The sequence below is a fragment of the Pantherophis guttatus genome, chromosome 1 (assembly GCF_059756535.1).
Source record: "Pantherophis guttatus breed Tessera chromosome 1, ASM5975653v1, whole genome shotgun sequence".
Lineage (NCBI taxonomy): Eukaryota > Metazoa > Chordata > Lepidosauria > Squamata > Colubridae > Pantherophis > Pantherophis guttatus.
The window spans coordinates 343,647,691-343,670,416 of record NC_142063.1 but is presented as its reverse complement, the minus strand read 5'-3'; the positions used below and the strand labels follow the sequence as shown (position 1 = coordinate 343,670,416).

The following is a 22,726-nucleotide window of genomic DNA, read 5'->3' as shown; positions in this document are numbered from 1 at the left end:
CTGTCTCAAAAATCCTATGAAACGAAAACCTCTATTTTTCCTTCAGGTCCCAAAATATCCTAAAAACAGCACTGGAGGGTAGGGAGAGCAAGCAGAAATTTCAGTTTTGCCATTCTGGTGGCATCATTGCTGCCTACAAATATGAAATAAACAAATGAAAAAAGGCTGCCTGCCCAATTCATAGCTCAGTGTCGTATGTTAATCATGCTACACTAACTTGTTCAATAAATCACAGATGTAGGTGTCAAGCTCAAAGCGCTCTCATGCTGTTGCAACCATTTTCGCTTCTCAGCTTGCCAACAACCAGGAGAAGAGTCAGGCGAGAAAATATGCAGACTCCAGACTCAAGAAAATATGCAGACTCCTCTCCAGGAGGATAGGCCTGAGACTCAAGGATGCATCTGCAGGTGTCCGCCAAACCTAGAGACATTTTCTCATAACAATACAATACCACTTAATTGAACAATGTGACCTGCACTAATTGGGGGGGGGGAATTTACATATTGATGTATGTGATTTTGCATGGGAATGAACGTTGTCTTACCTGAACGTTCCTTTTCAGCTCTCTGCGACTGCAATCCACCATTGGGTTTCCTTCCTCCTCGCTTCTTTTTGACTGGGTGATATTTTTCTTAACTGTCTCTCCGTGCTGTGGCCACGCCCCACTTTCCCATGATGCACCAGTCTTTGAACGAAGGCGTGACCACCTAGCAAACAATTCAAAACTTCAGAACAAGTCATATAAAACCGTGAACACTGGAACCAGAAAAAAACACCGAAAATTGGAATCAGGAACCAACAGGGCGGGTGTGGATTGCAGTCGCAGAGAGCTGAAAAGGAACGTTCAGGTAAGACAACGTTCGTTTTCCAGCCCTCTGCTCCTGCAATCCACCATTGGGATATACCAAAGTTCAAATCCCAGGGCGGGAAAAAAACCTAGTTGGACTCAGACTCCTGGACCTCAAGGACACTTTGGAGGACACGTCGACCAAAGGATGCCTCAGCCGAAGCATACTTATCAATCCGGTAATGTGTGATGAAGGCTGTCACAGAAGACCAAGTAGCGGCCCGACATATATCTGAAACTGAAGCCTGCGTAGCCCAGGCGGCAGATGCCGCCGCACTACGAGTAGAGTGAGGCAAGATGCGACTCGGTACAGGACGAGAACGTTGCTTGTAAACTGTCGCTATGCATGTCTTAATCCACCTGCCCACTGTGGATGGAGAAATCTTTTGGCCCAAAGAAGGTGGATGAAACGACACCAGAAGAGCCTCAGTTTTACGGATGGATTCAGTCCGACGAATATAGAGCCCTACGTACATCGAGGGTATGCCAGTCCTTTTCGCGTTGATGTTTCGGCGACGGGCAGAAATCCGGAAGGATAAGCTCCTGAGCCCGATGAAAATACGAATTCACTTTGGGTAAGAATGCAGGGTCCAGACGTAGTATCACTGTATTAGGTTGAAATATACAGAGATCTTTTCTAATCGATAGGGCGGAGAGCTCAGACACACGTCTGGCCGAAGTGATCGCCAAAAGAAAGGTTACCTTGAAAGACAAATACCTTAAAGGAATAGACCCCAAAGGTTCAAAGGGAGGGTACATCAAGGCCTGAAGAACAAGGGAAAGGTCCCAGGTCGGGTATCTATGAACAACCGGGGGGCATAGGTTTACAGCTCCGTGAAGAAATCCCTTAAGTAGCGGGTGCATAGACAAAGACGAGTATGGGGGACACCAAATGACCGTAGATAACGCCGCCGTCTGACGACGAAGGGTAGACGGTGACAACCCCTTGTCTAAGCCGGATTGTAGAAAGCACAGGACGTCCTCTATCCGGGCTGAAGTAGGGTCCACCAGGTTGGCCACACACCAGAGACAGAAGGCCCTCCAGGAAGACTCGTATATCCGCGAAGTCGACGGCCTACGGGAAGCTTGGATCGTACCTATGATGGAGTCGGGAAGTCGGTCCTTTCGCAAGATAACCCGCTCAAACGCCAAACGGCCAATTGGAGCCATCCTGGCTCTGGGTGGTCGATGGCCCCTTGGCGTAGGGCGATGCGGTCCGGTGGAATCAGCCATGGTGGACGAGACGATAGGGCCACAAGATCTGCGTACCACTGCCGACGTGGCCAGTCGGGAGCCACCAGGATCATTTCGGCCCTTTCCTCCAAGAGCCTCCGAATCACCTGAGGAATCAAGGGGATCGGGGGAAAGGCGTACAAGAGCCCTGGGGGCCAACGGCATCGGAGCGCGTCGTGATCCATCGCTGAATGGCACGGGTAACGAGTCACATAGAGTGGAAGCTGGGCATTCGACGGACTGGCGAACAAGTCCACGACAGGCGTGCCGAAAAGAAGAATGGCTTCGTGGAAGAGCCTCGGATGTAGTTGCCATTCCGAGTGATCGAGACTTTGTCTGCTGAGCCAATCCGCCCGCACATTGTCCACGCCGGAAATGTGATCCGCTCTCAATGAAAGAAGGTGGCGTTCCGCCCACCGGAAGAGACTCTCCGCTTCTAACATTAGTGGCCTCGAATGTGTCCCGCCTTCTTTGTTTACATGGGCCTTGGCCGTGATGTTGTCCGTGAGCACAAGGACGTGGTGGCCCTCCAACTGAGATTGAAAATGTTTGAGGGCTAGGCGGATTGCCCTGAGTTCCAACAGGGCAATGTTGCGGCCTCTTTCTGGAACGGACCAACGACCCTGCACCACCTGATTTTGAAGGTGGGCTCCCCAGCCTCGAAGGCTGGCGTCCGAGGTCAGAGTCATTCTGTCTTGAATCAGAAAGTGCGAGCCCTTGCGAATGGCTGATCCCATCCACCACTGAAACGACAGACGAAGTTGAGGTGGAAGGTATACTTTGTGAAGGGAATCGCTGCGTCCCGAGCGCTGGTAAGGGAGCAGAAACCATTGCAATGGCCTCGCGTGATGTCGTGCCCATGGCACAATTGAGAAGCACGACACCATCTTCCCCAGCAGCTGCGACAGCTGGGGAAGAGGAATGGAGCGATGAGACAGAACTTGACGTATCAGGTCTTGAAGACTTGAAATCCTGTCTGGAGATAGAAAGACTTGACCCCGAATAGAATCTATCACCGCCCCCAAGTGCAGCAGTGATGTGGACGGGGAAAGGTGACTCTTGGGAAAATTTATTGAGAATCCGTGATTCTGGAAGGCCATGATGACAAGATGAAGGTCTCGAGCTGCCTGGCTCCTGGACGATGACAACACCAGGATGTCGTCGAGGTAACAGAGTACCCGCACCGGAATCCTTCGGAGTGACGCCGCCACTACAGCTACTAATTTTGTGAAAGTCCTTGGGGCAGAGGATAAACCAAAGGGCATTGCGCAATATTGATAATGATCGTCCCCAATTTGAAAGCGCAGAAACTTCCTGTGCGAAGGTGACACCGGGACATGCAGATATGCCTCCATGAGGTCGACCGATTGAAGGAGGTCGCCACGACGAACCCCCCCCCCAAGATGGACCCCAAGGAGTGCATTTTGAATCTGCGATAGCAAATGAAGAGGTTTAGTTGTTTCAAGTTCAAAATGGCCCGACAACCTCCGGAATGTTTCGGGACGAGAAAAAGTGTCGAATAGAATCCCAGGCCCTGTTGTTCCGGCGGGACCCTTTCTATCGCTTTGATGCTGAGTAGATGGAGGACTTGCTCCTGTAATAAGCGTCCCTGTTCGGGAGAACGTGGCACAGGGCAGCAAATGTGGCGAGAAGGAGGGCATCCCAGGAACTCGATCGACAGGCCGGAGGACACCGTGTGAAGGATCCAAGAGTCCGAGGTTGACTGCTCCCATTGATGGTGGAAAAGTTGCAGGCGACCTCCAATGGGATCCTGCGACCTGTAGTCATTTCCCCCTGCGGAATTGACGGTATCCAGATCCCCGAAAGGGACGCTTGGAGACAGTGGGGTTCCTAGCTCTGTCACGAAACCGCTGACGATCGGAGGAACGGTCAGAGCCAAAAAATTGTGGACGTTGCGAGTAGGCACCCCCTGACCCTGACGTCGCCCGAAAGGACTGTCTTTGATAGTAAGGCGTATAGCGCCGTTCAGGCCTGCGATAAGAGGAAGTCGGCATAACCTTCCTCTTATCCTTATCTTCAATAAGGACAGGGTCGAGAGCGGAGCCGAACAGATTTGGAGCCTTGTAGGGTGCTGCCGCCAAGCGCCATTTAGCTTTGGCATCAGCCCTCCAGTTCCTAAGCCAAAATAAACGACGGGACGTAATAGACGAGGCCAAAGCCCTGGATGTGAACTTTACAGAATTTAATGAGGCATCGGCCGAATATTCTGTAGCCGCCACAATTTTGTTTATGTCCTGGTGGAGACGTGTGTCTTCTGGCGGTAGCCTATCCTGAAGCTGTCTCAACCAAAGCAGAGTTGCCCGGTTAAAGAAGGATGTGGCGGTCGCAGTTTTGATCGCCCACGCCAGGGCTTGATGTTCTTTGCGAAAGGAAAGCTCAGACTTCCTGTCCTCCGATTTCAGCCCGTCCAGCGCATCTGTTGACAGTAAGGACGAGGAAGAGAGGTTGGCAACGGGCGTGTCTACCACAGGTAGGGACAGCATGGCGTCCAATTCTGGTGCCGCACAATACAATTTCTTATCGATGCTATTGGGGCCCGTGGACGAAGCAGGTTGAGACCAAGGAGATTGTAGAACGTCAGAAAAAAGTTGAGGGCAGGGGATGAAGTCCCTGCCCGGCTTGGAAGACGAAAACAAGGCCTCGTGAGGGGTCGCCATGGATGCGGCCTCGGAGGATGCAGGCGCAGCAACAGACATGTTTGTGATCTGACGAGCCTTGTGTAGAAGAGATTTGAACAATGAGGGCCTGAACAGCCCGGTAAAAGCAGGAACATCAGGAGTGAGGCCCTCGTCTTCTGAAAATTCCAAGTCCTCGACCGTATGTTCCCCATGATCGGAATCATCCGAAGAATCGGGCGCCAAGTGGTGAGAGGGCCTCTGAGTCGGTGCCATAGGTGGTTGAGGCACCTGACGGGAGGTCGTCTGTACTAGAGGCATGGGCGGTTGTTGGAGTCCCGCAGCCCACAGAGAGGACAAGGCATTAGATAGCAACAACTGTAAGTCCATCTGGGAAGACGATAATTGACCATCAGCCCCGCAAAGACCAGCGGCGGTTGGAGTGAACGTCGCCTCGGGACGCGGGGCAGGAGGGGGGGCGGAGTTGAGCAAGCCCACCGATGAAACATCAGGCAATGAGATTGAAGTTCTCTTGGACAGGCGTCCAGAAGTGCTTGGCTGCGGTGGATCAGGCGCCAGGGACCCGCTGGGCGACGAAGGCAAAGGTGCTGTATTCAGGCCAGTTGGAAAAACCGAGGCCAAGGTGGCCTGTCTGGCCTTGTCATATTGGCGCTCCAAAGCCCTGTGGCGTTGTTGCGCGTCTTTATCCGCCGCTGCCGATGACCTAGGCTGGCGGGAGTCCTCAGAAGCAGATAAGACCCTGCTACGAGATTTTGACTTGTGCTTGGCTGGAGCCCTAGGGGGGCTGGGCTCCTGCTCCGCATCGGATGAAAAATAAGCATCCGCCATTATGACAAGACCGAATATAGTTCAATTCTTCCTTTGTTTTTGTTTTTTTTATATAAGTGTACTATTGAAAAAAGGTAATGAAAAAATAGTCCTTACTATATTTATCGTCTTTTTCCTCTCTTTTCTTTGTTTTTTTTTTTTTTTGAGTTATAAACCAACAATATCTGAACTATATACACGTAGGCACCCCAACCGCTGAGGGTAGCCGAAACAGTCCAGCCAAGCAATCTCTGACAGGAAGGACAAGAGGCTGGCTAAGGTGTCAAGAGGAAAAACATTTAAGTACTGCCCAGACTGCAATTATGGGACAACAGGCAACTGGTCCACTTAACTGGCAGACAGCCACAGAGGCACACCCCCAAAAAACTGCTTCAAGGTGTAGAGAGAGTGGGGTAACCCAGTAACACAACGGCCCTTAAGAAGCAATTGCGATCCCAAAATGGCGCCCGTTAAAATTGCCGCCAAGAAACAGCAACAAAATGGCAGCCGTGGACTGTCCGGAACCCGGACTCAGGCGGCTAAACAACGTCCAAAAAAAACGGGGCCAAGGACACTCCTCACTGGACGCCGCCCGAGGGACGGACGTCAGCGAACCTCACCACCGTAGCAGCAGGCACCTTCCGGAGCGCTGCGGGCTGGAGCGAAGCTTCCGACTCCGTCTAGGCAGCTGGAGCCCCGGGCGGCAACTTTGAAAGGCTGACAATTAGAGCGCAGCGCAGACGAACCGCAGCAGTGGGAATCTCAGCAAGACATCAGAGGCCGCAGGGCAAACCATGCGGAGCACTCCGGAGCCGCCCTAAGAGAGCCAAAACTAATTTGAAGAGAAGAGGTGTGGGGGGGGAAAACGGCAATCGCAAACCCCGCGCTCCACACCGGCGGCTTAAAGGAAGGCAGGGAACCGCCCCGAAGGGCCGGTAACCCACGCTGCTGTCAAAAGGGAGCAATTCCCTGGGCGGAGGATGGGCTGGGTCCCCAGGCACCTCTCACACGCCCTGCAGCTCACCGATAGAGGCTCTCACCGAATAGGAGAAAAATACTACTAAAAATAAAGAAAAAAGCCTAACGCAATACTAAGAAATCCTTCTAAAATAAGCACGAAGAGAAAAGCACACCAGTCAGTCAGCGACTGAGTGAAAAGACTGGTGCATCATGGGAAAGTGGGGCGTGGCCACAGCACGGAGAGACAGTTAAGAAAAATATCACCCAGTCAAAAAGAAGCGAGGAGGAAGGAAACCCAATGGTGGATTGCAGGAGCAGAGGGCTGGAAAAGTAGGTAGAGCTGGTTTTGCCTTCAATGGTGCCGAAATGATGTTCCGATATTCAATAAAGTTTTACACTGAGACATTGGTAGGTCTTGAGTGTGCTTGCTTTGGTTGGGATCATCAGTCGGGACACTGACATTAGGCATTAACCAGATCAATAAATATGTCATTAGTATTAATCATTTTAATACTAATAGTTTGATTAATCAGCTTTTAAAGTCACAGTATTCTGCTTTGCTATGTATAATGTACATTACAAATATTACACACCTCTGGCAATTTGATGACTTTCCCTGTATCTTAATTGCTCTTTAATATAGCCGGAAACATTAATTATTTAGCAATTATATAACGGAAGTATTTATCAAGTAATCTCATTTGTTTTTAAAACCCTTCCAGAGCAGGCCACCTTTGTTTTAGATGGCACATTTAATTGGCCAGGTGCTAAATTTTATATGTAGAGCAATTTCCACCAAGACTGTGGGAACTAAAAAAGCTATTATGAACTTGATTACACTTGAAATAAATAGCAAGTTCATGAATTAGGTATAACATAAAGAACTATTTAAAGCTGCATTTTTAATATCAAATTCCCCTGAACCAACAGAGCCTTCACATTCTGAATCTCTTAAAAAAGAAACTTATAGTGTAAATTCATACTTAGATTTCCTTTAAAAGATATTGTGACATTTTGGCAATAATCATGAAATCATAAATTTGGGAGGGACTTTGGTGATCTTCTAGTCCTGTGATGATGAACCTATGGCATGTGTGCCACAGGTGGCACACAGAGCCTCTCTGCAGGCATGCAAGCCGTCGCCCCAGCTCAGCTCTGCCGCCACCAGCCAGCTGGTTTTTGGGTCTCTGCCTAGCATGTGTTGGGGGCGGGGTGCATGTAGGAGACGCGTGTGCATTTGCGGGGTGCATGAGCAACAGGGCGCACATGCGTGGGGTGGGGTCATGTACGGGGGGGTGTACACAGGGGTCTTGTGCGCATGTGCAGGGCACATGCGGGGGGTTTCCGCATGCATTGCATTATGGGTGTGTGGGCGCGTGCGCTTTCGGCACTTGGTGCCAAAAAGGTTAGCCATCACTGTTCTAGTCCAAACTCCTGCTCAATGCAGGAGTCCTCACACCATCTCTGACAAATGTTGTCCTATCTTTTCTTGAAAAGCTCCACTGATTAATAGGAAATTCCTCCTTATTTCCATGATCCATGCTATCAAGGATTATTATCCCTGAGCCAAAAAAGTACTACAAGACATCTGGTATTTTACAGGGAGTGTCTTTCTCAATATGACATTTGAGAGGGCCCATTCTTGAGTTGCCCCAGACATACTTTTCCTTATGGATTTAAGGAGGAATAGGAATTATGCAAAGAAAAATAGCAATAGCAACAGCACTTACGATTTATGCAGGTAATCCTTGATTTGCAACAATTGATTTAGTGACTGTTCAAAGTTATGGCACTGTAAAAAATGACTTATGACCATTTTTCACACATGATCACAAGTCATTTGCCACACACCTGAATTTTGATCATGTGACTATGATCAAAATTCAGGTGTGTGGCAAACGACTTGTAATTATGATGCTTGCAGTGTCCCAGGGCCATTTGATCACCTTTTATGACCTTCTGACAAGCAAAGTCAATGGGGAAGCCAAATTAACTTAACAACCATGTTACTAACTTAACAACTGCACTGAACTTAACAACTGTGAAGGAAAGTCATAAAATGGGGCAAAGCACACTTAATAAAATGTCTCGCTTAGCAGGAGAAATTTTGGGCTCAACTGTAGTCACGGACTACCTATATACCACTCCGTAGTGCTTTACAGCACTCTCTGAGCAGTTTAAATGTCAGCATATTGCCGCTTCCAACAATTTGGGTTCTCATTTTACTGACCTCAGAATGATGGAAGGCTGAGTCAACCTTTAATGTTTTTTTTTCCTCTCCAGTCATTTCTGCCCATCCTATCTGATCTGGCAGGATAGGTATGCTTCAGGTCTTTTCCATAGGTGTCGCCTTATGGAATCTGGGAGGGATGCTTTCTCTGTCGTAGTGCCTGCTTTGTGGAAGGGCTTTGCCACTGAAGTTTGGATAGAGTCAACTCTGTTGGCCTTTCAGAAGGCCTTAAAAACTCTCTCTGAGTTTAGGGCCAAGATGTAAATAGAACCTGGTTTGTTGCTTGCCCTGTACTAACAGAACCAATTTATCTGTTGTCTTTTATTGCCTGTTCTATTGTTTTCAGCGATGTGTCTGCTTTTATGCTTTGTTAGCTGTCCAAAGTTTTGATTAATAAATCCATATCTAAGCTATTTATTTCTTTAAAATAGCCAACATTTCATATTTTAGTCAAGAAATCTATGAGGGGTCACAGCAAATGTTTAAATTTGACAAGAGGTTTTTTTTTTTTTAACAAGGAATTAAAAAAAACCTAACAATTTGATTGCTGATTGCAATCTGATTTTCTATTAACCAAACTTTTCAAATTACATAGAAGTCCAGTTTGATGACTACCGATTGATGCACTACTTCTTGGAAAACAAGCTATCATTTTGCTTAAATTCCATTTCAATTTATCATCACTCATGCAGTTAGCAAGTGCCTGTTGGCAGGCATCTAGGAAGGTTAATGACCTGACTTCAGAATGATGACACAAATTGTTTTGAGTGGCACCAACATCTTAATAATACACAGCACCAAGCCCTCTGGTGACCTCACTCAGTAATTTCATAAAGGTGTTACAAAGCACTGGTGACAAGAGGGAGTCCGGAGGTGTTTCTGTTGAAGATAATGCACTAATCCATTTCCAAATCTTTCACACAGTTCAGGGTATCATCACCAATCCAAAGAGATCAGAAAGGAAAAAACAAAACAAACCCAGAGGTCTGTTATTGTGTCTGTTAAAAGCCAGTATGTTAGTGAAAGCCACCTACCGGCTAACCAGTGTTATCTTAACACTAGTTTATTCTAAACCAGGGGTGTCAAACTGGATTTCTTTGAGGGACGGATCAGCATTTTAGTTCTCCTCTACGGGCCAGACCGGGGGGGAGGAGGAGGAGGGAGGGAAGAGAGACTGGACAGATGCCTCCTGCAGCACCCTACCAGCCAAAATGGGGCATGGGGGGACACCACCACCCCGTGCCATATTTTGGCTGCCAGAGGCACCGAAGGCTGGTCCTTTGCTATTTCCAGGTTGGCCCCATGGGCCAGATTTAAGCACCCCACAGGCCAGATCTGGCCTGTGGGCCTTGAGTTTGACACCCATATTCTAATATTCTATTCCATTTTGAAATGGGTATTAATAATCTATTTTCTTCCAGAATAGTTGAAGCTAATTAGCCACCACCCTCCGTGTAACAGTTCCTGTTGCAACTGACTCAAAGCCCATCACGAGATTTATCTGAGATAGATTTGGTTGGTACCCACCCTGACATTACTTTGAAAGGCTGGAAAAATTGGACTTTTCTGCAGGGACTTTGAGAATTAATTGTTGAAATGGTGGTGGGTACATATATTTGTTAATTACATTGCGATTCCTGTAATTTGCTTTTTCCTGCCTGCCGTATGTTCTGAAACTGGAATAACCATACATGCCTCTAAATCTATATAAAGTAAATCCTCCAGATAGTATGCTTTTATTTATTTGTGCTTAATTGTTAAATTTATGTGCCTCCCACCTCATCAGAGAAGACTTTGGATGGCTTACAAACATTAAACTAGTACATTAAAATAATACACATTAAATAAAAACAATTAATTTTCACTTTTCATTTCACAAAGGCCAAAGTTTTCCTCTTTAACTATCACTTTTTAAATACCCCCACTGAAGAATGCAAAAAGCGTAATTTGGAGAAAGAACTAAACATGCAGTAAAGGACACAAAGTGCCTGTGGCTGCATTCAGACATCATAATATGGCTTGGTTTTGAGTCATAGAGTTACCAATAATGGTAAATTATGGTCAATTATCATGAGTGCAGTATCTGAAATGCAGTATCTGTGCTCAAAGATTGAAGATAACAGAATAACAGAGTTGGAAGGGGCCTTGTAAGTCATCTAGTCCAAGCCCCCCCCCCCCAAAAGCAGGAGACCCTACACCATTTCTGACAGATGGCAGTCCAGTCTCTTTGAAAGCTTCCAGTGATGAAGCTCCCACAACTTCTGAAGGCGGTAGATACCGGTCTCTGTTCTAATGACAGATCAGTCCTGCAGCATGGTGACTAAGGGTAGCATTTTTTCTGCGATGGTTCCCAAATAATGGAACTCTTTCACGGGGGAAATATGACGGGCGCCCATGCTGTCATATCTCTGCACTGAGTCACCACCCATAGATTCTATCACAGTGGCTAGATTAACTGCAATAATACCATTATGCCAAACCAAGAGCAAACAAGGCTGAAGGCTTAGCATGGAATCCAATCTTATAGAACCACAGTATTTCAAGGGTGAAAAGTGTTTAAGTTGGCTGAATTAAAGTTCTAAGTTCTGAAAAGATAATCAACTAGTTAAGGGTTGATTTATAGAAGTTAAGAACCAGCTGACTGCACTTCTTCAATTCAGTGGGGCTAAAATAATTTCTGGAATTCTTCTTCCCAAATGCCTGTCATGTTTTAGCGAGGCCTTACGTCCAAAAGAGTTGGCTATTTGTCTCCTGAGTTATCCAAGCAAAGGCCAGTCGTACCAGGAATAACTGATGTCACCAAAATAAAACAGGTACACAGATCAACATTTGGAATTTTGCCAGAAACAGAGGCTGGTCAAGTGGTGCTTTGGACCACACCTAGCTAGAGCCATCTTGTCACCAGATAACTGGATGGGTGTTTCAGGGTCTAATAGAGAGCTCCCACAACACACTACAAAGCCATGCATTGTATCTTGCGAAGTCTCTTGTATCTCATATTCCATATCTCTTCCTTTCTGAAAATAATTGTTTGTACACAGCATGTCATTTCTTTCTAGGTAAAAATCCAAGTTGTGACTTTAAGGCTTCTGCCTGTTAGATCTTGCCCTTCAAAACATCAGCCTATGTGTAAACTCTCTCAGTATGGTGTTGGATTAGTGCTGCAATCTAACCAAGATTACGAATATTATTGGGTGTAGAACTCTGCATGCCAGGATCCAAAACTGCCACAGGAAAGGAGGAACTGTAGGCCAAAGATGAAAGGGAGCCAAGTTATGAAGAAGCTACTTGGATAAGCAGGCAAAATGTTTCAAACCAAAGAAGAAAAGAAACCCAATTGCCATGACTCAACTTCCAGACATCGCAAATCAAAGGATTAACAACAATCATATTTTGAAGGCAGGACCTAGGCTTTGTACTATACCATATTGTCGCTTGCTTCCTGGCTTAGCAAGTTGGATGAACCAAGCCATGACTTCAATAACCAATGATTTAAAAAATACTGGCTTAATTATGCTTAGCTATAAATCAGAAAAGAGGAATTCGTTCTGGAGATTAAAGGGAAGCAAATGATGTTAGGGGGATTAACATTTCAGAGAGAAAATATCAATCAAACTGGGTTGCGGCTAAAAAGGACTGACTGTTCTGAAAGCTGCATGTGAATTTAATTTTTATATTTGTAACCTTTGGGTCAGTTGCTCTTTCTCAGCCTAACTCACTCACAAAGTTGTTGTTGTGGGGGAAAAAAGGAGCAGGAAGGGTATTAGGTATGTTTTCTGCCTTGAGTTATTTATAAAAAATAATAAAGGTGGGATAAAATGATCTTTAAAAAATTAAATATATGTCAGGCCTGGAAGCCATCTTGGGCATTGGATCTTCAGGCCTGCCACATTTAGTGCTGTGGGAAACTGGGAGGGGGGATTGTATGGAGCTGGGGAGATATATAGTCATCCCTTTCTCAGTTAAGGTCACTCTGCCCTGCACCTGAAGGGGTGTGGCTGGGAGGCATCTCCAGTTGGGACGGTGCATTGATTGGACCATGTGATGGGCATGTGGGTGCTGGGGCAGGGACCTGGACTTTCTTTTGGGTGGGGAAAACCTGGAAGCTTTCAGATTTGGGTCTTCCCAGATGTGCCAATATGACATCTCTAATCAAATGGATCTTTGAGGAATGCCTAGCCTCGGGAGGTGTTACTTGGAATCCTGACAATACACACATCTTATTCACATGCAACTCCCAGATACCGTAGAATTTTATTTTCAATTCTTCAAATTAAAAAAAATACTAAACGACAGGCATTAGCCCTTCCATATAAATATAAGCAATAGGCCACCTTACATTGTATTTTACCTATACCGTGCTATTTTACCATCATAGTTGAGAAAGTAGGATAATTACGTTGGGTTTGTGACAGATTTGGAACAGAGCAACATTTTGATGAAAGACAATATTGTTCAAAAACTGGATGATGTACTCTATTCCGTTTGGGAGAAAAAGCATAAAGTAAATAAATATTCCAAATTAAAAAAAAACAAGCTGCTGCTTAAACACACAATATTTATTTTACATAGCACAGCAACTCTGTGATACTCTTTCATGCTCTGTCCCAAGGAGGAACCCACTGGCTACACCACAGGATTAAGCATTTTAATAACACTTCCATGCTGTTCTTTTGAGAAAAAGACACGGCCTCAGAGGTTATTTTGTCTTTTTCTTATTTTTCCTAATATAGCTTTTTTTTTTTTTTTTTGCAAATAATGCCTCTGCAGCACTACCACCCTGTCAGATTTTCCAAACATTATTTCACAACTTCCTAGTCACATTTTGTAAATGATTTTTTTCCTTCTGCTTCTTGGAAAAACAAAGATAACACAATTCCATTTAGTTGGCTCTAGAATAAGTTCAATGAATCTAAGGATGCAAATGCTGGGTCAGACAAAGGCTTGATTCACATAATGCGTTATTAAGATTTTATACGAGTTGTTTGGCTTTGACCTTGCATATTGCATCGCCAATCATTGTTTTGTAAACCATGCTTTATATATTATATTATTGCATAAGTAGCAGCATCCATGGGTATTTCTCTCAGTACCAGCTCTTCCCACTACACTGAAATTTAATTTTGAAATGAAAATAAATAACATGTAAAGGAACCAGCAAGTGAGTTTCCTGCCGAATAACAATTTAAAGTTACCTCTCACAATCCTGGACCAATATCTTAACTGCTGCTATCCTAGCTGATGAGCTAAAAAGTTAGTTAATTGAGCCATGGTTGATTTAATTTAATCGGCTGGATTTGCAGAACACATTTTGGTCCAATGTGATTTGTGACCCAACTAAAGTGCAAATAGTCCTCGACTTACAATCACAACCTAGTCCAAAATTTCCATTGCTAAGTAAGAGTTATTAAGTGAATTTGCCCCATTTTCTGACCTTTCTTTCTTGTTAGGTGAATCATCACAATTGTTAAGCTAGTAACATAGTTGTTGAGTGACTCTAAACTTCTCCATTGACTTTGCTTGTCAGAAGGTAGCAAAAGATGATCGCAAGACCCAAGGACAGTGCAACTGTCACAAATGTGAGCCAGTTGCCAAGTGTCTGAATTTTGATCACGTGACCATGGGGATGCAGCAACCATTGTAGGTGTGAAAAACAGTCATAAAGTCACTTTTTACAATGCCACTGTAACTTTGAACGGTCCCTAAATGAATGGTTGTAGATCAAGGACTGCCTGTAGTTAAAAACCAAAAGCCAGCTTGGTGTAGTGGCTAAAGCAGCAGGCTAGAAACTGGGTGACTTCTAATTCTAGTCCCACCTTAGAGCCTAACCCTCTCTCTTAGTCCTAGAAGAAGACAAGAGTAAAACACTTCTTAAAATCCTGTCAAGAAAACTGCAGGGACTAGTCCAAGCAGTTGCCAGGAGTCGACACCGACTCAATGCCTCACCAGAAAGCATTCATGTTACATGGCATAAGATTTTCTGAACTGGTACAGAATTATCCAACATAAACCATCCAGATGATTTGAATGTAACCCCCATCCTTCTGGACTGAAGGCCACGTGGGCTGAGCTTGGAGGAACTGAGTGCCTTCTGACATTTTGAGTGATGCATTAGACTCATTAGATTCATTTATTGACACTTATAATCAAATTACATTTCCAACTGGTCCAAAAGATGAAGCAAATTGTAAGCATTAATCTGTATTGTCTATGCTATATAGACTATACCTCTGTCTCAGAATAAATATCATTTATACTTCTCTACTGGCTAACAGCATTTATCCCACATTTAAACACCCCAGAAGCAGAATTAGTTAATGCGAGATCGAATTTGGGTTGGTCACCGGGACCAGAGATTTGCTCTCCCGGGCTTTTGAACACATGCTAGAGCTCATCCTCAGGGAATTTCTCTTTACTGAAATACGTGGTGCTTTCCTATTGGCTTACTATAGGAAGACACCACATAAACATGACTCACAGAACAGCCCAAAGCACACATTCTTCTGGAGAGAAGTTCCCTGAAGATGGGCTCTAGCATCAGTCTGAAAGCTTGGAGGAGTAAATCTCTGATCCTGGGCACCGACCCAGATTGGATCCTGCAACATTATCCAGGGACACTTATATTTGCCTTCATCCGTGAGAATTATTTAAAGTGGACGTTGAAAAAAATCCATTGAGAGACATGCCTCTAATACCTGATGGAACAGGTATTAGAGGGATGGAACAGAAGGATCCCCCCAATAAAGAGCCTTGGTAGTACTAGGGTTTAAGGCACCCTGTTATTAAGCTGCTTAAGACCAGCTGCCTGCAATTACTGCAGGGTTCGAATCTCGCCAAGGCTCAAGGTTGACTCAGCCTTCCATCCTTTCTAAGGTAGGTGAAATGAGGACCCAGTTTGTGGGGGCAATAAGCTGACTTTGTATAAAAATATACAAAAAAAAGGATGAAGGCTATTGCTGAGCACATTGTAAGCCGCCCTGAGTCTTCGGAGAAGGGCGGCATATAAATCAAATTAAAAAAAAAAAAAAAAAAAAAAAATTCTTTGCCAGGAGTTCAGATCTTTGTGTGGTCTGCCCATAGGCCCCCTCCCCTGATCACCATACAAAAACAGGACTATTGCATGTCACGGCACAAAGCAAACTGCTTACTCAGCAATTCACAACTCCCATGAAACTAAAGCTGGAGAGCTTGTTTTTCTCATACTGATAAGCTAAGTATTATGTTGGGATAAGTAGCAAGAATGCAGATTTTTTTTTTAAAGCAGAGGAGACATTTGGCATTATCATCACCTTTTAACACAGGCAAATGGTCAAAACAAAAAAGTGGGAAGGGCTAGGGCAAGAATTTAACTTTAAAGCAGACATGGTTTTTTTTTTTATGACAACTCTCGAAGAATGTTTTCCTCACATGATGTTTGAATTTTAATTTAGGAACAATGTAAAAGGGGGGCCAGGTGGGAATCAGATTCAGCATCTGTATAGCTCTGTTAGCATACAGGGAATTTACATTTTTCTTCACCTTAGACAGATTTATCTAAAGTTCATCCTTCCATTTTTAAATAATGAAACTGAGTCCCCATCACGTGATTGCTTTAATTCCTAGGACAGATATTTCAGATGAGAAAAATCCCTATTATCGGAAACATATTAAGGTAGTCCTTGACTTGTAACAGTTCATTTAGTGACTGAAAAAAGAAATTTATGACTGTGTTTACACTTATGACTGTTGCAGCATCCCTAGTCACGAGATCAAAATTCAGACACTTTGCAATTGACTCATATTTATGACGGACGCAGTGTCCTGGCGTCATGTGATCACCTTTTGCAACCTTCTAAGAAGGAATGTAAATGGGGAAGCCAGATTCACTTAACAACCATGTAACTATTTTAACAGAGATAATCCACTTTACAAGTGTGGCAAGAAAGATAGTAAAATGGGACAAAATTCATTTAACAAATGTCTTAGTTAGCAAAAGAAATTTTGGGTTCAATTGTGGTTGTAACTCAAGGGCTACCTATAATTTTACAATATTTTCAGGTGGAGGGAAGAGAAGAATGAATCAGAAACCCTACCTTCTCTCAACCAGAAGTTCTAACTAAATTATTATTATTGTTAAAACACTCTACTGTCCATAGGGTATATCCTGCACTTGGAACTAATTCATGGAACCCCTTAATAAAGAGTTACTCCTAAGTGAAAAGGATAGGAGATATTTCTTTCTTGGAAGAAAAATTAAAATAGATATAACATGCAAACATACACTCCAGTGAACGAAAATAAGATAGGTGGGAGATTACCTATTCTTATTTTGAATATAAAAGCCACATATTGTCTCTACATTGTCTCAAAACGGACAGAAGGTGAACAGGGTTTCCACCATCAAGAAAATATGAATTATGTTTCAAAGAAAAATTCTATGTAAATAGATAAAGTGATTTGCTACATAACCAATATGAAAAACAAAGCCAATGAAGTTCTAGTCCAGCAGTTCTAGTCCAGATAAACATCAAGGATTATTGCCTAACTTGTTTGGAGCCTTCCTGTGGATCCCTCTCTGAAAATATTCACAGAACATAAAAAGCAAAGACTGCAGTAAACAATGAAATGGTCATTTTTATGGGGTAGGAAAAAAAAACCCAAAGCACACCTTCTCTATTAAAGGGCTGTTTCCTATTACCGTATTTCCCCAAAAATAAGACCCCGTCTTGTATTTTTTTGAACCCTAAAGTAAGCACTTGGCCTTATTGCCATGCGCTCAAAAGCCCGATTGGGCTTATTATCAGGGGATGTCTTATTTCGGGGAAAACAGGGTAATGCCACCAATCTCAGCACCCTTATGAGGTCCAATCTGTGAACATACTTCCAACACTAAAGTTAAAAAAGCACCAGTCTTTCTTTACAGGTAGTTCCATAGACTACTACTTTACAGGTAGACCGTAATTGTGCCCAAAATTTCCATTGTAAATAAGTAAGGTAGTTGTGAAGTGACTTTGGCCCCATTTTATATCTTGTTTGCAGCAGTTAAAGGAATCAGTGTAGTTGTTAAGTGAATCATTAAGCTTCCTCCATTGACTTTGCTTGTCGGAATCTGGCGGGGAAGGTAACAAATGGTAATCATATGACCCCAAACAGTGCGACTGTCATAAATACAATACATGCCAGTTGCCAAGCATCCGAATTTTGATCATGTGACCATAAGAGCGCTGCAATGGTCACAAATGTGAAAACTGGTCATAAGTTACTTTTTTTTCAGTGTAACTATGAATGGTCACTAAACAAATAATCGAGGACTATCTGCATTATAACAGCTTAAACTTACCAGAACAATTCAAAAACACATTACACACCATAGTGCATTATAAAAAAATACAAATAATAAAAACAAGGCAAATTCCAAAGCAATGACATTACAGTATTTCATGTCTGGGATGGGCAGGAAGGTTGTAAATTAGCCCTTTAGGATGCTGCAAGGCATATCCACAGCTCCTAAATTGGCCTTCCCGGACCATTGCCCTCCAGATTTCGTTGTATAGATGATGTACAATGACAATAAAGGCTATACTATACAGATACGTTGAGTAATGACTCTTAAAAATAGTAGTTGGGCAGAAATCACAAAACCTGAGAAATCAGGACATTTGGGGGGGTGTTTTTCTGGAACGCCATCACTCTGCTAAACAAATAATTCCCTCAACACTGTCAAACTATTTACTAAGTCTGCACTACTATTAATCTTGTCATTGTTCCTATCACCCATCTCCTCCCACTTATGATTGTAAGGCTGTTGCTGGTATCCTTACGATTTATATTGACTGTTTCCTAATATGATTTGATTGCTTATTTGTACCCTATGACTATCATTAAGTGTTGTACCTTATGATTCTTGACAAATATATCTTTTCTTTTATGTACACTGAGAGCATATGCACCAAGACAAATTCCTTGTGTGTCCTATCATATTTGGCCAAAAAAGAATTCTATTTTATTCTATATAGACACAAATCTCAATTTTTTCAATAAAGCATAAAGAATGAAACGAGAGCAGTTTTCTGGAAGAAGTTTTCATGAGGTCACCTACTGAGGAAGGGTATCAAAGTTGGTCAACTTTATAAGTGGGGATAAACTTTTGAAGAGTCAATAAAATTGGATATACAGTCCTCAACTTATGTCCACAACTGAGCCCCTTATTATTAGTAGTAATATTTTTAACACTAGTGTAAACAGATAATTTTGTCTATTGCTGGTCTGTGACCATAATAAAGTTTATTATTATGTCCACAACTGAGCCCAAAATTTTCATTACAAAATTGAGACGTTTGTTAAGTGAGTTTTGCTCCATTTTACAACCTTTCTTGCAACAGTGCCTGAATGTAGATGTTAAGTGAATCTGGCTTCCCCACTGGGAAGGTGATCACATGACCCTTGCACACTGCAACTGTCATAAACTCTGAATTTTGCCAAGCATCTGAAGTTTGATCATGTGATCATAGGGATGCTTCAACGGTTGTGTGAAAAATGGCCAAAATAACTTTTTTTCAGTACTGTTGTGTACTGAACGGTCCATAAACAAACCGTCCATACACGAACTGTTGGGAGTCGAGGACTACCTGTATCTGTAGCTCAGGATTGAAATGAATCTCCTCACTTTTGAGGAGGAGTGGAGTGGAGTGGAGCGAAAAAGTCCAAAGAGATGTAATAATGAAATAGTTGGGTGAGATATAGGCAGAAGAGAAAGAGAGATCCCTGGGAAGCAAACTGAAAAGCAAAGGGGAGTAATCATGCAGCAATGGGCTGGGACCAAGCCAATTATTCTGATGGGTGCAAATCATTTTTCAGAACAGGGAACAAGAGGTATTTCCAAGGGGGGCAATCCCACTGCAAAGAAACCCAGAAAGAAAACAAAATTCCACCAAAGGCTGAAAGGTCCCAAGGCGACTTTAAAAAACAACACATGTGGATGGGAGCAGCTCTCAGGTGCAATTCCTAAAAAAAAAGAGGGGGTGCAAAGACAAGCAAAGGCATAGATTACATCAGTGTCATTTTCCAGGAACAGGGAAAACAAGAGAATTCAAGGAAAAAGGATTCTTGGTAGAAAATCACATGAATTGACAGAACTGGGTGCAAGATAAACAAGGCCCATATTTGGGGGAGGAGGCATCTTTCAAATTTTTATATGCAATTTAAAAAAAGCTGCCCATGCAACCACCAGGAATTGGAGGGGTCCAATTCTTTACAGGAGGGGTGCAAACAAACAGGGTGAGAGAACCAAAGAGATGGGAAGAGATATAATTCTCCCCAGAAGGGGTGCAAAGCCAGGGAGGGGACTAACCAATTCTTGGGGGAGGTATAAACAAATGGGGGGGGGGGAATCAAGGAGATGCCAGGGGAGTGCAATTCTCCCCCAAAAAGGGTGCAAAGCCACCAAAGGGGGTTTAATCAATTCTTCAGAGAGGGGTTGCAAACAAACAGGGTGGGGGGAAATCAAAGAGATGGGAGGGGGTGCAATTCTCCCCAAAAAAGGGTGCAAATCCATTGAATGGGATGGGGTAACCAATTCTTGAGGGGGATGCAAACAAACAGGGTGGGGGGAAACCAAGGAGATAGGAGGGGGTGCAATTCTCCCCCCAAAATGATGCAAAGCTGTGGAAGGGGAAGGCTAACTAATTCTTCATAAGAGGGTTGCAAACAAACAGGGTGGGGGGTAACAAATGATATGGGAGGGGGGTGCCAAGCGGGGAGGGGGCCTAGCCAATCTTTGGGGGGAGGTGTAAACAAATGGGGTGGGGGGAAAGCAAAGAGATGGGATGGGGGTGCAATTCTCCCCAAAAAAGGGGTGCAAAGCTGGCGAAGGGGGTGGGGTAACCAATTCTTGAGGAGGGGTGCAAACAAACGGGGTGGGGAGAACCAAGGAGATGGGAGGGGGGTGCAAAGCAGGGAGGGGGGCTAACCAATTTTTTGGGGGGCAGGTTGCAAACAAATGGGGTGGGGAGAACCAAGGAGATGGGAGGGGGTTGCAAAGCGAGGAGGGGGGGCTAACCAATTTTTTGGGGGGCAGGTTGCAAACAAACGGGGTGGGGAGAACCAAGGAGATGGGAGGGGGGTGCAAAGTGGGGAGGGGGGCTAACCAATTTTTGGGGGGGCAGGTTGCAAACAAACGGGGTGGGGAGAACCAAGGAGATGGGAGGGGGGTGCAAAGTGGGGAGGGGGGCTAACCAATTTTTTGGGGGGCAGGTTGTAAACAAACGGGGTGGGGAGAACCAAGGAGATGGGAGGGGGTGCAAAGCGGGGATGGGGGGCTAGCTAATTCTGGGGGGGGCAGGTTGTAAACAAACGGGGCGAGGGGGGGAACCAAGGGGATGGGAAGGAGATGCAATTCTCCCCAGAAAGGGTGCAAAAAGAAAAAGGTGCAGAAAGGGGTGGGGGTTGTCAGCAGACAGGGTGGCTCTTGCAAGTCTGGGGGCGATGATGATGATGGTGGTTTGGGGAAAGTTGGGGTTGCAAAAGAGAACAGAGGCCCTGGGGAGAAGACGCCCCCCCCTTGTCTAAAAGGGGGGAGGGTGCAATTCCAGCGTGTGTGTCCTCCCCCCCCACGGAGTCTCATCCCAGCCCGGAGAGGCAACGAGGGGAAGGGAAGGGAGAGTCGGGGCCTCCTTCCTCCTCCTCCTCACCTTGTAATAGACGTCGAACTGGATGTTTTCGGGCAAGGAGCGGATGTCCCTCCGGCGGGCCCGGCCGTAGCTGTCGACCACGGCCGAGATGGCGGTGTTGTAGAGCGTCTCGGGCACCCACTCCAGCTCCCCCGCCGCCATCTTGCCTGGCTCGGGCGGCCGCCCTGAACCAGGAGGCGGGCGGGCAAGACAGGCAGGCCTCGACCGCCTTCAACGCTCGGGCCTAGAAGTCGCTCCGCCCCGCTGCCGCCGCCGCCGCGGCTCTCCTTCTTGCTCGCTTTTCCCTCACCCGCCCGGGCTGAGGCGACGCGGGAACCGCTGGGGGCGCCCTCACGGAGGAGGAAAAAAAAAAAAGAGGAGGAGCGGGAGGAGGAGGAGGAGGAACGAGGCCAGCCGCCGCGGCCTGGCTGGCAGGGACCCGCCGCCCGCGTGAGGGGCGAGTCCGCGCCGCGCTTCTTTTTTTTTTCCCCTCCCCCCCCTCAAAGCGCGCAGTTCCTCCCGCCTGAGGTAAAGCCGCGGGGGGCCGGCCTCGCCCGGCGCGCGCAGGCCGCGGCGGCGCGGGAGGGGGGGGAGGAAGGGAGGCTAGGTGGGCGGGGTTCATAGAGGGCCCTCTAATGGGCGGGGCGACCGTCCCCCCAATCCCCATTTGACGCGCACGCGGGCGCGCGGCCTCAGAGACGATGGCCCCGCCCCCGCCCCCCCAGGCAGGCAGGGGAAGGAAGGAGGGAGGGCGCGCGCGGCCCCCTCAAGTTAGCTGAGGGAGGGGGGGAGTGAGAAAGGCTGCCGTTGGAACACACACACACAACACACACACACACACACACACACACACACCATCCCTCAGGGCTTTGGGGATTGTCGGTCATCCTTTGAGGGCAGGCTAAAAGGGGTGGGGGGGGGTGGGGGGGTTGGTAAGGTTGGGGTTCGGGTTGGAGGGGGGGTATAGAATAGAATAGAATAGAATAGAAGTTGTGGGAGGTTCACATCGCTGGAAGCTTTCAAGAAGAAACTGGACTGCCCTTTTGTCAAAAATGGTGTAGTAAGGGCTCCTGGGTGGGTGGGTGGGTGGGTGGGGTGGGGGTTGGGCTAGATGACCTATAGGGTCCCTTCCAACTCTTGTTAATCTGTCTGACAAGAGAATTGAACGGAAGAGAATAGAATCTTTACTGAGGATAGAATAGAATAGAATAGAATATTGAGAATAGAATAGGATAGAATCTTTATTGAGAATAGAATAGAATAGAATATTGAGAATAGAATAGGATAGAATCTATTGAGAATAGAATATAATAGAATATTGAGAATAGAATATTGAGAATAGAAT

At 45.4% G+C, this 22,726-nt stretch overlaps 1 protein-coding gene across 1 annotated transcript in view; it reads right to left on the bottom strand.

Annotated features, from left to right (window-relative positions):
* Positions 1–22,039, bottom strand: part of APPBP2 (amyloid beta precursor protein binding protein 2) — a 51,757-nt gene extending 29,718 nt beyond the window's left edge. The window contains exon 1 of the mRNA XM_034404304.3: positions 21,403–22,039. Coding sequence (XP_034260195.1) covers positions 21,403–21,543 — 141 coding nt within the window. The 5' untranslated portion in view covers positions 21,544–22,039. The remainder of the gene's footprint in view (positions 1–21,402) is intronic.
* Between the last annotated feature and the right edge of the window lie 687 nt (positions 22,040–22,726).